This window comes from Crassostrea angulata, chromosome 10 (assembly GCF_025612915.1).
Source record: "Crassostrea angulata isolate pt1a10 chromosome 10, ASM2561291v2, whole genome shotgun sequence".
Taxonomy (NCBI): Eukaryota; Metazoa; Mollusca; class Bivalvia; order Ostreida; family Ostreidae; genus Magallana; species Magallana angulata.
This window is the reverse complement of record NC_069120.1, coordinates 48,728,573-48,744,087: the sequence shown is the minus strand read 5'-3', so window position 1 is coordinate 48,744,087 and position 15,515 is coordinate 48,728,573. Positions and strand designations below refer to the sequence as shown.

General features: G+C 34.8%; 2 protein-coding genes across 4 annotated transcripts in view; one reads left to right on the top strand and one right to left on the bottom strand.

Moving 5' to 3' along the window:
- LOC128166022 (U3 small nucleolar RNA-associated protein 6 homolog) overlaps positions 1 to 15,515 on the top strand; it is a 57,237-nt gene that overhangs the window by 24,921 nt on the left and 16,801 nt on the right. The gene's annotated exons all lie outside the window — the stretch shown is intronic.
- On the bottom strand, positions 876 to 14,321 carry LOC128164878 (uncharacterized). 3 transcript variants are annotated; one of them, XM_052828936.1, is made up of 2 exons: positions 14,130 to 14,321; positions 876 to 2,592 (listed from the first exon to the last, which is right to left on the bottom strand). In XM_052828936.1, the coding sequence occupies exon 2, from the start codon at positions 2,510 to 2,512 to the stop codon at positions 1,526 to 1,528; it is 987 nt and encodes a 328-aa protein (XP_052684896.1). In that variant the 5' UTR covers positions 2,513 to 2,592; positions 14,130 to 14,321; the 3' UTR covers positions 876 to 1,525. The 3 variants fall into 3 exon arrangements, with proteins under 3 accessions (XP_052684896.1, XP_052684898.1, XP_052684897.1); XM_052828938.1 differs by lacking the exon at positions 14,130 to 14,321 and adding an exon at positions 6,957 to 7,086; XM_052828937.1 differs by lacking the exon at positions 14,130 to 14,321 and adding an exon at positions 5,127 to 5,408.

Sequence of the window (15,515 nt, the reverse complement as noted above, 5' to 3'; positions counted from 1 at the left end):
CTAAAAATTTTTAGGTTGTATAATTGAATTGAATTTTTTTTTTTTATTTGAATTTCAGCCTGTTTTTGCTTTGGTAAATAGTGAAATGTTATACCAAACATTTCATAGTAGATGATCACATAACATCAAATAAATAAAAAGGCAATTTAATTGGACCACCGCTCTCAACGCTTGAAATCATACAGTTCATTTTTATATCGCTTAAATAAAAAAAAGCCAATTTGCAAAGATTAGATTTATTTAATTTTAAATGATTTGTTGGTAACTTGTAGAATTGTTTGAATATGTGTGAATGTAGATAGTTTTTTCATGCTTGACTTAGAGTAGAACCTAAAGATGCAGGAATATTCAATAGAATTTTTTAGCTGTAAATTTAAGCACCCTTTTCCCTTTTATTGCACGTTAATTTCAAGATAGGTTAGGGAATATAGAGGAATTTGTCATTTTAGATTTATTCAAAAAATAAGCAAAAAAATGCAATCAAAAGTGTATTAATTTCTCTTGGTAAGTATAAGTAAAGGTGATTTTTCTTCTGTAAGTACTTGTTGCTTTTGAAAATTTTTCCTGGGTTAAAATTTGCATGTATCTTATGTTGAACTTGAGCTAGATAATTTCAAAATGCAAACCTTTTTCCGATATAATTTTCTTGAAGTTTAAAAAACATTATCATGAAAAGAGGGTCCTTAAATTAGGGTGTGTTTCTGCAGTCTTGGATACACTGAACCACAAAGTATTGGTCCATACCCTTGCGGTTTGTGAAGTATATAATTACCCTGCCATCCTGCCATGTACAAGGGATTACAACTTAATCCCTAAAAGACAGATGGTCTTAATGTCTTCTATCCCTCAGAAAGAAAATAATAAAAACCTGAATAGGAAATATTTTCTCGTTATTTATTCCACACTTCTTCTGAGAAGCAGAATATTTTTTGTTTAAATAATCAACATAGAAATTATGAAAAATATAAACGTTTTCACTCCACTCAGTCGCACAGTTCAGTAAGACTGTTCATTAAATTCACATGAACTAGCAACACTTGATTTTCATATATATTTTGAATTCAGCATGACAAAATGAAATGACCTCTAGTTCACTTTAATCCAGAGGTTTCGTTCATTGAACGGCAGTACATTTATTTGATTGTCATAACAATCAGTCACACATCCAAAGTGAAAGTAGATTTTCTGTCGGATATATCACAGATATTGTTTTCTATAAGAGTCGGGAGTCACGAAATGTTTTTGCTTTCCTTGTGGATTTCCAGAAGTCGAAAAATTAATTAGGATTTCTTGTAAGGTTTTTTTTTTTAATCTGCAGCTCACAGATTCGTACAGAAATAAATACATCAACAGCATGTATTTGCTTTGTAAGCTAAATGTATACATCCTGTCTGAAAATTGCACAAGGATCTTTCCTCACCGAAAATAATCCTCTACTAAGGGAGAAAAAAATAAGCACTGTACAATATAATTCCAATTTCTTCTGGATCACAAAATATTATGTGTCATAATACTCCATTGTATGCTACACCACCGAGTATGACATCCTGGGTGTATTGTCTGTGTAGTGGTGAAGGGGAGCATGCACTATAGCCGTCGTCATAGTCATTGGACGACACTGCTGGGAAATCGAGGGAATATGGCTGAGTTTGACATCGGTCTCGATTTGCTGTAGATCTATGGCTTCCGGGCTGTTCTTCCTGTATGTGTGGGGAGGGGGTAGGAGATCCAGGGTGGAGGGAGATGAGTTACTGATAAATGTCATGGTGACAGGATCAAGCTTTGTACAGGTTGGTGATGGAGTCTGATGTAAGGTGGATGGGGGCCTAGTATCACAAACTTTCCTCCTGGATGAAGGACGACTCTGTTTCTGCTTAGACTGTCGACTAGAACTTCGACAAAAGTCACAGTTTGAATTTGCGCGATGACTCGGGCTGGGCTGTTTGGACGAACAGCCTTGATGCACTGTCATCGTCAGACTTTCTCGATGAGATTTTATAGGTTTAAACAAAGGCATGTCCTGAGTATTGCTATTTTGTGCACTGTGTAAATACTGTCCAGATCGGGAACTCCGAAACCCAGAATCCTCAGAATCTGTGGACGATTGAGAGTACGGTCGCTCTTGATCGTAGCGGTACTGCGCCTCACTGAGATCGGACATTCCGCTGTCATTACAGGTTTGATACAGCTGATGATTGCCACCCTGAGCTTGAGATATCTCACCAGCTTCATCGTAAGCTTCATTGTCTCGCTCACACAGAAGTCGGTCCTTCTGTTTGAATTGCACAGACTGTCTGCTCCACATTGGAGGAAGAGGAGGTGGTGGAGGAGCATAGGCTCCATGGAGTTTCCGCAGTCTTCCATGCGGATCATGCTTCTTCGTCATGATCTCTCTACGTATTCGAAACTTGCGCATGCAGTAGATGAACACAATAAAAAGAACAATGGTGATGATGCATGGAATCAAGATCCCAAGGAAGAACAGATAATTCACGGTCATTGCGTCGGTCATGCTGAGTGGATTTCTCTGTTACCCCTCCTGTACTTTTTCGCCATACTGTGAGTTCAGGCAGTGGTGTCCCACACATTCACCTGGAGAATGAAAAGAAAAACCAGACTGTAATCCCAGATTAGGCTATCACAAATATATTGTCATCACAAAATACAATGCTGATCTGCAAACAGATTACATGTATAAGCCAGCATTATTTAGGGCTTCAGAGAGGACGTGATAAGAGGACAGGACCTTATCCCAACAAAGCTTGATGGACAACCTGTGTTGGAAACACATCATACTTGACCTATTTTTGATATATTTTCAGAGAGGAGAGAAATATTTTTTGGTCGTCATTTATTGATACGCTCCATTCCCAATGCAAATTTACACTTCAGAAGTGAAATTTACCTGTAAAGATATAAGATTAAGTCGGAGATAAACCAATTAGTTGGCTGGCTGCTTTTTGACTCTTTTATTTCTTTATTTGAGGTTTGTCATATAATGCCCCTCATCGTCTCCCAATTCTACCTTTAATAATTCCTCCATCTTGCATCTGTGAATGGCAATCATTTCCATTCCCAAATGAAAAGTGAGAGATTGGAGATTGTGCAGGCTTATGCAGGGAACTGGCATTCAAAAAGTATGGAGGGGTACCCAGGCAGAAAGATTTCACCGAATATGTCTCGTGACCATAAAACTAATAAAGCATACTGGTGTAATTACTGTGTACATCTATAGGCTGGGGGTGGTTCAGCAGGTGCTCTCTGACAAATCTCACCCAGGCTGGGTGTCAGACAGGGGTGAAAGGCTGGGGGTCAGGGGTGGGGGGTGGGGGAGGTCAACATCATTGAGAGCTGTAATTAGCAAATTTACTTTGAAATTGCGCTGAAAAATGCAAGTCTTTGCCTGACTGGAATGAGGCTTGATGGTATCATTTTGTGTAAAGTTAGACGTGTCCTTTGTTGTAATGGGTATTTACAACGCTGCACACACAGTTCCTAGATAAGCATCATGTGCATTATTTTGGGGAGTTTCGTTTTCACTGTTTCATTGACAGGAAATTGTGGTACTTATACAATGCAACCCTCCAAATATCATATCAAATTTGTTTTCTTATGAATTATGCATTCTCTGCAAAGTTTGATATTGACTGTTAATGGTGTATTATTAAAACAAAAAACAGGAAAAAAGCATCAAGATAAGATCTTATACAAAGAGTGAATGTTTAAGTGCAGTTTTGCGTAAGATCTGCTTTTTTATTTACAGCAAATGCATTTATTAATTGATTTTCAATGCTCAACACCCCAGGTAATGTAAAATTTGTCAGAATTTTTTTGTTACATTTCTGTACGGCAAATTTTATATTCAAGATTGGTTTTAAAAATCTAATTTGTCAGACCTATTTATTTTGAAGTGCAAAATTTAGTTTAAAATTATAATCGGTACAAGTCTCAAAAATTTCTACAAAAATAAACAAACATTGTGTGACACTGAACAAACATAAAGAGTAATTCATGTAGATTTTAAAACTGGGGGCTTTTTTTTGTATCTGTTTATCATCCATATATAATGACGAGAACTATGGTGTGTTCCCTGAAGCCACATGGATCTGTGTCATCCTCAGTAAGGGCTGAGAATTTTATCCTAATCTGACCGGTGAACTGCCTGAGTTCCTTTTTGATCTATATTCAACGAACTAAAATCCTTTTATTGTCAAAAAATTGTCTGTCCGCATGCAAAGTCTTAATTGTAGTTTTTCTTTTTTCGTGTACCGGTCTTTATTCAATTCGATTTGGTATGCTTGAGAAACTGACAAAATTGATGAAAATTTGCCCGTCATATTTTATTAAAGATGATTTGGTTGAAAACCTTATTGTTAGCGTACCATCAGTTGATCCATTGTTCACAGGGGAGGGTTTTTTATTTCGTCTTTCAATGGTTTAACAATTATTTGTCTTTTATTTTCATTGCGATGGTTACCCCCTACTCTTTGTTCCCCTCAGAAAATAAAATTTGGAGGGTTTAAATGTAATTTAATCTGGAAGACATGGTTGGAACATTTTTCCTTTCATGGGGACGATTCCTCCAAATCTGCTGTTGACTTTACCATTACTAACTGTTTGCACAAATTTAAATCTAAAACCCAGCATAATGACCAGCTTTTGTGTGAGAAAGCAATGCTTGAATATTTAGAGAAAATTTCAAGGCTTTTTTTGCTTGTTTTGTTTGAGTCGCATTGAAGGAAAACCTTTTCAATTTTCTCTCTGTTCGTCAACTTTTACACAACTAAAACTCTCCCCATTATGAGATAAGATTACAATAAAAACATTTGAATTAATCACAGAAGAATTTCAGAGTTACTGTTAACGACTGTTTGGTTCACACACAATTACACAAGAAGCTTGCCCCCTCTTCACAAAACTTCATTTTATTCATGATTTCTGACTTTGCTTAAAGACTAATCAATCAATCTATTGACTTTTGATTTCATATCTTGCTCAGATGTCAGCTACAAGAATCTCAATCCAAGCATAGCAATTGATCAAATCAATTTCATTAACCTACTTATATGAAAGGCAGCGTCTTAATTAATCATTTACCTTGTTAACAAGGTGTGGAAATGCCTTACCTGAAATTTCACATGTAGAAAAAAGAGAAGAAAGATAAGAATCCGGATGGCAAGACTTTCTGAATTGTGTGCGTCCCAGAGTGGAAATCTAACATGTCTTCCGGGGAATTAACTCCAGAATATTAATCAATACAGTCTACCTATCACCACAGACTCTGAGCCATGTTTTAGTTCCAGAAGGAGGGATACATGAATGAATGTCTCACTCAGCCCCACGAGAGCAACTGAAAATGATCCAACCGCGTCAACCGTCAGGGTCCCTTTAAAACTACGCTACCTTTAACACCTAGCCTGTGTCGAGTGACGTTGTCACCGTGCGTTTTTTGATGATAAATGGTACACATGGTTGTGTGCTAAAAATACTCGTTAAAATCTTATCTTTGCAATCAGACTAATTTTTCAGAACTTTTATTCACTTGAAAATCCAGGTAAACCAATTTTGTTGAGAGAGATGAAATCATGGTTTAAAAGTCATTTGAACAGCTTTTGACATATCTTAATTCAATACACGATTTAAAAGTCAAAAAAGCAATTGGGAAGAAATTCTTTTAAGGAGTTCAAAGATTTGAACCCCTCCCAGACTTTTAGAATAATTACATTTATTCCACAGCAAAAGAAAATAACAGCAAAGAAGCTTTATTTATACAGACAGAGAAATATAATGATATAAAGGGAAAAACAGCTTTCCACCATGTGGATTTGACGATGTATGTTATATGAATTATGATAACCAGTAATTAATCATCAGCTTATTTCTTCCCATTTGGAACCCCTCAGGCTATACAGGTAAACCCAGAGTTCTCACCTTATACCCTCGTCTCTGAATGCAATACATGTTCTTATTACTGGTAAATTCTCAAAAGTTTGTGAAGAATCAATATTGACAAAAGATATATATTCCCGGCAATGTGTACACACACCATGTTTGCTGTCTGGTCGTTCGGAACAAAGACCTAGCCCCATACCCCGAATACTGTTTTCAAATGAAAGAAAAACATCTTTAAATCATTTTAACAGTTTCTGTTGTATTTTGATAGCGTATATAAGCTCTATATGATCTGAGAGTGGGATTGATATTATTGAAATCGCTTCATTTATTGTGGGTATTTTCACACGCATTTGCTGTGTGTTTTGTCTGGACTTTTGATATAAATAGAGAGAAATATAACAGGATTTTGGAAGCACTTCTTTTGACCACTCTGCCAGCATGTAAAGAACTTGGTTGTATTGATTGTGAAATGGGCCCACTGATTGAATTAATGTTAGTGTAAACATTTTGATAAGAAAATAGGCTTAACCAACCAAATTTTGATAAACCATACTAGTCCTTTTCTGGTTTGGCGGCTCTTTGATTGATTTTACTTAATTGGTTTAGATTGATACAAAAACAATTTGGTCAATCTCGACAACAGATTTACGGGTCTATTTGGAGCCATCAGAACTTTATTTGGGAAAACTTTTACCACTTTAAACTTCAATAGAATAGATTTCATTAATTGATTAGTGGCTTTTCTTTGGTAATTGTAACCTTGTTTTATCAGTTTGATCTCCTTTGCTCCTGGACAATCTGTCACTTTTAAACTGTTTTGACGAGTACTTGTGGTCACATATGTACTTCAGAAGTGAAATGTTATATTTATATATAACAGTATAACATATGATTCACAGCCTCTCTATTAATAAATGTGTAGACTAATCTATATGAATAAAATGAAATTAAAATATTTTTAAAAAATCATGATATTTTCCCCATATTTAAAAATGTGAAAATCATATGAATTTTTTTTTTCTTTTTATGAAAAATTTTTGGTTGAAATATATTGGTCTTACCTTCATTTTTATGAAGTACTCCCAATTAGTTAAAAATTAAGAAATCTCTTTGGTATTATGCACAGGGTATAATATATGTTACTTCACAGAGGTATAAACATCCACAGTCACTTAGATACAGGACACAATTGGTTAATATGACCTAGAGCTGAGAGGTTTATAAACTGAAGAAGGAAGCAGTGCTATTGACATAACTCTCATTATCAGAACTTGGTCAGTTTTGGGAAGTACCTGTGAAAACAGGTAGACAATAACTCCAGAGGCTATGATCAGCCAAGAGTTATGTCACCCGGTCTAATAGCACAAGGTGTCACACTATATAGCTGCACCAGTGCTCTCCCCTTTGATCTCTGTAGTTATCTACCCTGATTATATATATACTGGTCATTCCAGATAGACTGGTCAATTAAGACAGAAGAAATTGGATTAGCTGGGCTCTTTGTTATCTGTCCAAGGCATTTTTAGTTATTTATGAGGTTGAGATCATTGCCTTATATAATTATTATATCACACAAACTTTATTGGCCAATTTACAGGGTATCAATTTTTTCTAAGATATCAAGCGGATAAAACTTTCAACACTCTTAAAACTTTTATAGCATCTGAATTCCTCTTTGTACAGTTGATGAATTATGTAATACAGTATGTTTGAGGGAATTAGTTTGTGCTTTGATAGTTGTGATATGTATCTTTCAAATATGCAAAGCAGAAATTTTATCTTGCATGCAGTGCCAGAAGCTATATGTCATGTTTTGTAGGTGGAATTGATCAAAGAAAAGAGATAAAAAAGAAACATGGATTTTGTAAAGAAAATACCTTGTCCAAGCTTTATAATTTGATATGAGACACTTTTTGGCTCTGTTTAATGGTTGACATCCAAGTCAGTCAAGTAATGAGTTTTAAATTGTTCACTTTTCTTGCTTAAAATACTAGCAGTTGACTGTACGAGATATAAGCCCCAGTTTTAATTTGAGTCACCCAAACAGTTAAAAAGAAAAGTTGGAACAAGAAACAGTTTATTTTTTATCTGACCTGCTTTGACTCTAAAAATGCCTTGTTGAACCTGGGAGCAATTTGTATGGGGCGTTTGACTATGGGAGATAATTAGGGGACTGTAACAATATTTTTACAGTACAAACTATAATTACTGCTCAGAGATTTTAGGGGGAGGAACTACAACAATGTCATAAAATTTCCCACACAAAAAGTGAACCAAGCTTTAGGATGGAGTCAATAAAAATATCTTGTTTGTTCATTGAGCTCCAATTGCTAAGTTACACCAATCTGACAATCATCTTGTTTTACAAGGAAATGCTGAAGATGTCATCAAAGCAGTCAACTTGTGAAGGTTGATAATTATTACTTCAGAAAACCTTTTACTCAGAGAAGTTGAAAGCAATTAATTAGTGAAATAATAAGATTCTATTACCTAAGAAAAATATAAACATCATACATTCAGACAAAAAAAAAACACCAAAGGTTACAGTATGAAACTGATCTTTTGGGATTCAATTGACTTGAGATTTGGGGAGCTTTGAGATATTTATAAATAAAAGATGAATGACTGTCTGCATGCAGATTCTGAATTACAAAATCAACACCAGGCGGAGCCTCACTTTGATCTTGGCTTTAACCATGTGACAGCAAAACACCAATAAAACATGAGGATGTTTAGACCTGTTGGATGTAGATCATCACCTCTGTGTATCAGATAGCCGACCACATGGCCACACCTAGTATCACCGACTCCTCATTCAATAAACTGTGGTTCATACACTAACAGATTTCTAGAAGCTGTATTCCTGTGGCTTTTTTAATTTTTTTTTATTGCAAATAAATTAAAATGAATGATTAATACAGTGTATGATCATGAAGAGGGAAAACCATGGATTTCTCCAAAAAAAAAAATTATTTAATTAGTATCTAATTTTTTTTAAATAATATATGATATACAATGATTTTATTGTAAAGTCTGCAGGATTTAAAATCTCTTGATATAATATATTTGGTTTGAATTCATTTCTTGCAGAGAATTTTTTTTCTTTTAATATGAAACCAATAACAGTATTACACACTAAATTCCTGCCAATTCTGAATAGTTCTTGTAACTGTGTGATAAGCTGCTATAATCCTCCATAGAAACAAAGAGATAGAAGGGGGCAATAAACGAACATATTACACAGCCATTTGTTAGCCATTAATGAAATTACATGAAGGAGATTATGTAAGTCTCTTATCATGATTCCCCCACCCCCAGTCCCCTCTCAGTAACGGAGAGAGGGACAAGGGGTTTGTAAAGGAACTGTTGATTAACTAGGGCCATTCCCTGATAAAAGAAGGCCTACCATAGCTACAGCACACAAAAAGCATCCATGTACTGTGTAGAGTCAATAGGGTTATGGCACATTTCATCGCTGTGGTGCAACAGAACTTGCCAGACCTTCAGATATTTCTTTTATTTAATATATTTCTTAAATTGGAGTGCTCGAGTTCTGTCATATGACATCGAATGAGAAGTATAGAGGGTTTAAATATCGACAGACAAGACAAATATTCCAAGCGCTGACGTCACAGGGCTGTTAATATGTGTTAAAAAGACCCAAATATTTAAGGTTTTTTATCCAGGTCTCAAATCAATATAGCACAGAGTACTCTTGATTTCTGCTTTTGTCTCATGTGTACGGAGATAAATGCATGCCTCACCAATAAAATGTTCATGCTGTCAAATTCTTTATCAGGAAAAATAAATTGATATTTTTGTTGGTCGACCTTCCTGTGTTTGGGGATATCACAAGATTACATAGTGGTATCGCAGTGGGGTGGGACCACTTATCAACCCCCACGTAAACATCGACTCTGTACAGCGGAGCCAGCTTTACCCAAACGTCCGCCACGCAGCAGGGGCCACATCAGTTTATCGGGCCTGGACGAGAACGGACCACCAGTCTGGGGGCCTGAGAGACAGTTGCCAATGACAGTCTCATCACAAACACAGAATCTGCTTATCACAACTTTTGATGCAGGTACGACATCGCTGGGCAATTTGTTTGTGAATTGCTGATAAAATACTGCTACCCAGGATAGTCAGGTGAAAATCTATAGGTCATATTGGAGACACAACAATCAGCGAATCACCGAACTCTTATCACCGTGTTCAGGGACCAACCGGGTCATGTCAGGTGAAATTTACACCTGCTCAAACTGAAGTGTCTTTCGGGGGACACACCCAATATTTTCCAAGGATCTAGTGACTTATCATTACTTAATATGTGTAAATTAGTATGGGTATCTTTCAATGGTGAAATGTCTTGATATATATTGTGTGGTGATCAAGACTTAGGCTGAGCTTGCTAATTTAGAAAAAATGTCCATGAAATATTATATTGATAGCTAGGATTGAATAATATGATAAAATATGAAACCTTCCAGTATTAGGGATAATTTTCAAGCATGAGTATTGTTTTTGTACTGGTATTTATTATCTTATTATTTTAGGCAATCTCTTTAATAGTATGATATAATGTAAGTCCCTTGATGCAGATTTAAAAAGAATGTGTATGCAATTTTTTTCAGTTAATGTTTTTCTGCTAAATCATCTACATTTGAAAACATAAGTACTCTCTTTATATTTGTGTCATAGAATGGATAGAAACAGTGTTTTTTGGGCTAAAGTGGTGGAATGAATCGGCAGTTTTTCTTGTAAAGATAAATATAATTCCTGCTGGGTTGAAGTGTTTTAGTATATCACTCAAATATGCAGTTATATTCTTCATTTAAAATAAAACCTGCATCCATTTCAGGTGATAATAAAAAAAAAACTGCTTGGAGATATGTTTTCAATATTATTTTTCTTCTACCTTTTACGTTTAAGTTTGAAATTGATTTTAAGGTACCAGCATAATAGGTGTGTATGTAGCATTTCCCATATTGTGAAAGATAATAATGAAAATTGCAAATAAGAGTGGTACATTCATCGTGTTTGTTGTCGGTTTTTTTCTTTGATGCCGCTTTGAATTTGAATTTTGTTTTCAAGTTCTCACTTGGGTAATTGTCCCTAATTGCTGTGTTTGATTGATTTCTGGGTAAAAACAAGTTACACTTCAAATGTATTCGTACAAGTGAAAACCCCTGTGGTGTTTGCCGGACAATTAGTTCACAGAGAAGCATATGGGTTACTTATTTGTGCAGGGGTAATGTCAATATTGAACAGGAACTATCCAAATGTAAATAAATTCAGAAATTGGTGTGAATTTTCTGAATAGTTTCCTCTGGATACAATACCTATTGATGAGAGAGACCAAAAGAAAAACTCGTATCATCTAAATATTTTATGGGAGTTTTATGGATAATTTTTTGCTCTACTACAGATAAAAAAAATCAAAAGAAACAATTATCAAATTCTATTTTCAAAGCTGGATATTCATAAAATTTATTCAAAAAATTAAAAAAAAATAAAAATTCCCAGTTTTAAACATGAAAAAACAAAACAAAAGTCTGTGATAAACAAAAGAGGAAGAAAAAATAAATAAAAATCTCAATTTTATTACCTAGAGGTATTATGTAGTTAAAGATATATTCTGAAATAAATATGTGTTTTCATTTCATTTGCAGAAATTTTAACATTCTAATATTTGTTGATTAATCGATATTTTCATAATCAAAATATTAAAAGCTAGTGTTTAGAAAATATTGCATGATCATTGCGGTCAATAACGACGGAATGTCGGGTCAAGATCTTTCAATTGATTGTCTAAAAATTGATAAAAAGATAAAGTTTCACCAACAGCAGTGTATGAATTATTTAAAAATGTTTTGTTTAACAAAACAAGGAATTTGTGTTTTAAAGCTGAAAGTGGAATAACTTTGTTGTGAATCTGAACCGCATTATTTAACAGAGATTGAGCACATCCTGTCTGTAATTAGCTAAATGTGTATTTTACTTTGTTTCCTGAAAGTTAATTTTCAGGTTTTAAATTGACTTCATGCAGCTCTTCTTTCTAGCTGCCTGCTGCGGTAAGTTACAAATTTTCATTGAAACTGTACCCCGCCTAATGGAGTTACCTGATATAAGTTCTACATGAGCCAGCCTTGCATCAGGAATAAAAATGACACACATTCCGTAAGGATGTCGTCAGCAGGTGAACGATTACCTGGCTGGGCAGGTGTCGGAGAGGGGGCTGTGGCGGACACAGAGCGGCGATCAATCTCCCTGCCCCAGACACGGGGGATGACAGTGTCGTTTGTCAAAAAGTGCAGATAAAAAGAAAAAGAGGCTGATTTAGGACTGCAGCTAGTTATGTGCTGACATAGACTGCAACAAGATGAGAGAAGGCCACAGCAGGAGCTGGCATGATCTAGTATATAGGGTTCCAGCATCAAGGGGACTCGTTCCAACTACCGACACACTGCATTATTTAGGGCAGGCAAAGTGATATGTCGTAAATAGTTCAAAGGAAGAATTTGTTATAAACATAGTGTCTACAAGCAAGCTATGGTAACAATGATATTGTCAAAAATGGTCAATTTATTTTGGTAGCATCATTTAACACATGATGAAGAACAGGGAATTTATTTGAAGGGAGGGAGGAATTTGAAATCTGAACTAGTCTATATTACATGTATATTTGTTCTAGATACCCTTGCATGGAAATAAACCTTTAGGTTAATTAAGTCACAAAAAAAAATACTCCGTGTGTCTCGAGTAATTCTTTATTTGTTTATAAAGTGACATTTATTTTGTAATTTGATTGAGATATAAGAAACTCTTTTTAAGTTTGTAACAAAATTTTGAAGGAATTTAAAAGAATGTGGTTTGGTGTTGATTTGAATATTTGGAGCAGTCTGTCCCTGTGTAAGAGTCTATGGGACCCTGAAATGATACCACAATTTGTTTCTGTCAAAATCCTCCCTAAATTCGTCATCATTTTTGTACTCTTGCTTGCTTTTAAATCATTTCTTTCACTTTCATTTTTACTTTTTTATAGTTTTAAAGAGAACTAATTAATCAACAATCATTTGAAATGACATAAGAAATCTGTATTGCGAGCATGCAGTTTTTAATTCTGCCTATCATTCACAATTGTAAGAGAAATATTTGCGGGATGACTTTAACATTGGATTTATTGGCCAGCGTTCAGCACTTGTAAAGGTCTGGATTTAGAAGTTGAAATCAAATGGTCTTTTTGATTAAATTTCAACAAAATTAATACTAATTTTATTTTTCTTAGCTGTAAAAATTTCCCTCCTGACCAGATGTTTCTTAGAGACGTAAGAATTTTATGGCTATTTTAATCCTAAAGTATTTCTCCCACAAGATGAGCAGTGTAAAGAAAGTCTCCCCTCTTGCAAGAGAAAGGTTTTATTAATGGCCCTGTTTATTTTGTTATATCTTGCTCTGCAAATGGCATTCTTTTGCTATATGCTCTGATGTGCATAGTTATCAGTTACCGAGATAAAAATGCACACACATTCAATGGAGACAAATTTCCTTTAAAAAAAAATTCCTTGCATATCAAAGACGCAATGAAATGAAGAAAGAGTAGAAAGTGGAGTAAATTAATTGCAAAAGAAACACATGACAGTTGTGCTGCCACATTTCAATTTGAACTATAAGCCCCTTTTTTTTAAAATATTTTTGTTAACAGGTTAAAGAGGTATAAGTTTTGTTTTCACTACGGTTTTTTTTTTAAGTTTTGTGTTTTTATTTTCTTCCTAAAATTATTTCAAAACCCTAACCTCCCTTAAAAGAAATAAAGGAACAAAAAATGATTTTTAAAATATCAAAAGAATTGCTTTTTTTTTTTTAAAGAGAGGTGGAAAAATTAAGTGTCTTTCTTTTAAGATTCAAGAGATTTTTTTTTACTTGCTGTCAATGTAGAAGTAATTGAGAGAGACAAGAATGTTTTGTATCTGGCCATGACAAACTCATTTCATGATTTAATTATCCACAACAAATTACATGGAGGAATCTGTGACCAATTCCTGAAACTCGGTCAAACCGGCAAGTACATGAATTAATTTTTTAGTCAGCAAAGACTTGATCAAGCGGTCAAATAAAACAAAACAAAAATCATTGAAATCGTCCCCATCATATAATTATTACATGTAGCTTACATCAGAGATATTGTAACATCGTCTGAGTTTCCCCCGAAGTCAAGGGAGACCTGTATTTACCTGGTGCGAGGGTTGGGGTTCCCCTGGGTGCATTCCCATCGTGTATCATTAGGCCGGGTAAGAATGTCCAGTGGTCCACAACACTATCTAAATGTCCATTGTCCTTGTGAACTGAGTATCACACTTATGATCATGTACTGTGTTTTGGATGGAGTAAATTGTTAGTAATCATTTAGTGTGGAGTTAAGGTAGCATGACTGTAAAAGATGTCATGTCAGTCAGCAGACTGAACACTCCCCTCACATAATAACCAGCCAATCACTGGAATAAACAGCGCAAAAATCAATTCCTTATGTAAATCATGTCGGATATCTCGGCCTGATATTGAACTCTGAAGGGGGGAGGATGTGTATCAAATGCGGTGTTTGATTTTCAGATTAAACTTGTATTGTGGTCCTGACGAAATTTACCTGTCGGCCATTTGGTTAGCCTAGAAATTTATAAGACAGTGAAAACTGAACATCCTTTCTAATCAACCAAAAATAAAAGGCCTAGAGAAAGGGAGAATTATACTGCACTTTCAAGTGGTGTTGGCAAAAAGAATATTTATTTATGAGCCAACTGTGAAACACTTCAGTAGCAGAGAATAAATCATTTCGGGCCTTATACTGTTCAAAGCTTTCACACATATAGGTGTTGACACTATCATGGATAATCTGTTATCAAATGATAAAAAATAAATTGGTTAAAGGTATCAATACCTGTTTAAGATGTATTGTGGGTTATCCTTAAAATTTGGTGTGAACATTTTTCTTATATTGATGTATATTTGCTCAGTATGGTGTAAATTGATGGGATGAGAAAAATCAGAAATTTCCCACTACCATGTCTTATACTACTGTCTGCTGTAAACAAGATGAATACAAGTATGTCTATACCCCTCTTCATAAACATAATTCCATTATATACACTATTTACTATTAGTATTGATATTGTCACTGTTAAACTCATTTCCCTGAGAGCATGTCTGAGAATTCTCAATGGAGTCTTTATATTTCTGGAGAGATCGAGTCATATTAAAGGTATATATGTATTCATGCATTCAGAATGAGTAATTCGATTATAATTCCACAGGGAGGCACAAAGAATTGAATGATCAGGTTTGTTGAGAAAAATAAATTTATGCTCAAAAGTTTCTGTATTAAATCATAACCCTGCTTTTGATGTTTTGCGCATTCCTCGCAAGGGGAGAGGGAATGGGAGAGAGATACGTTCTTTATTGATTTTTCTGTGGTCTTCTAAATTAAACAGGACAGTTATTTGTGAAAATTCCCATCTACCGTTATATCTTTTCAATAATCCTATCCCCTAATAAAAGAACATAAAAAATCACCTTGTCTAAGCTCACACTACATTGGTCAATTAATTTGTTGATTTACATCTTAA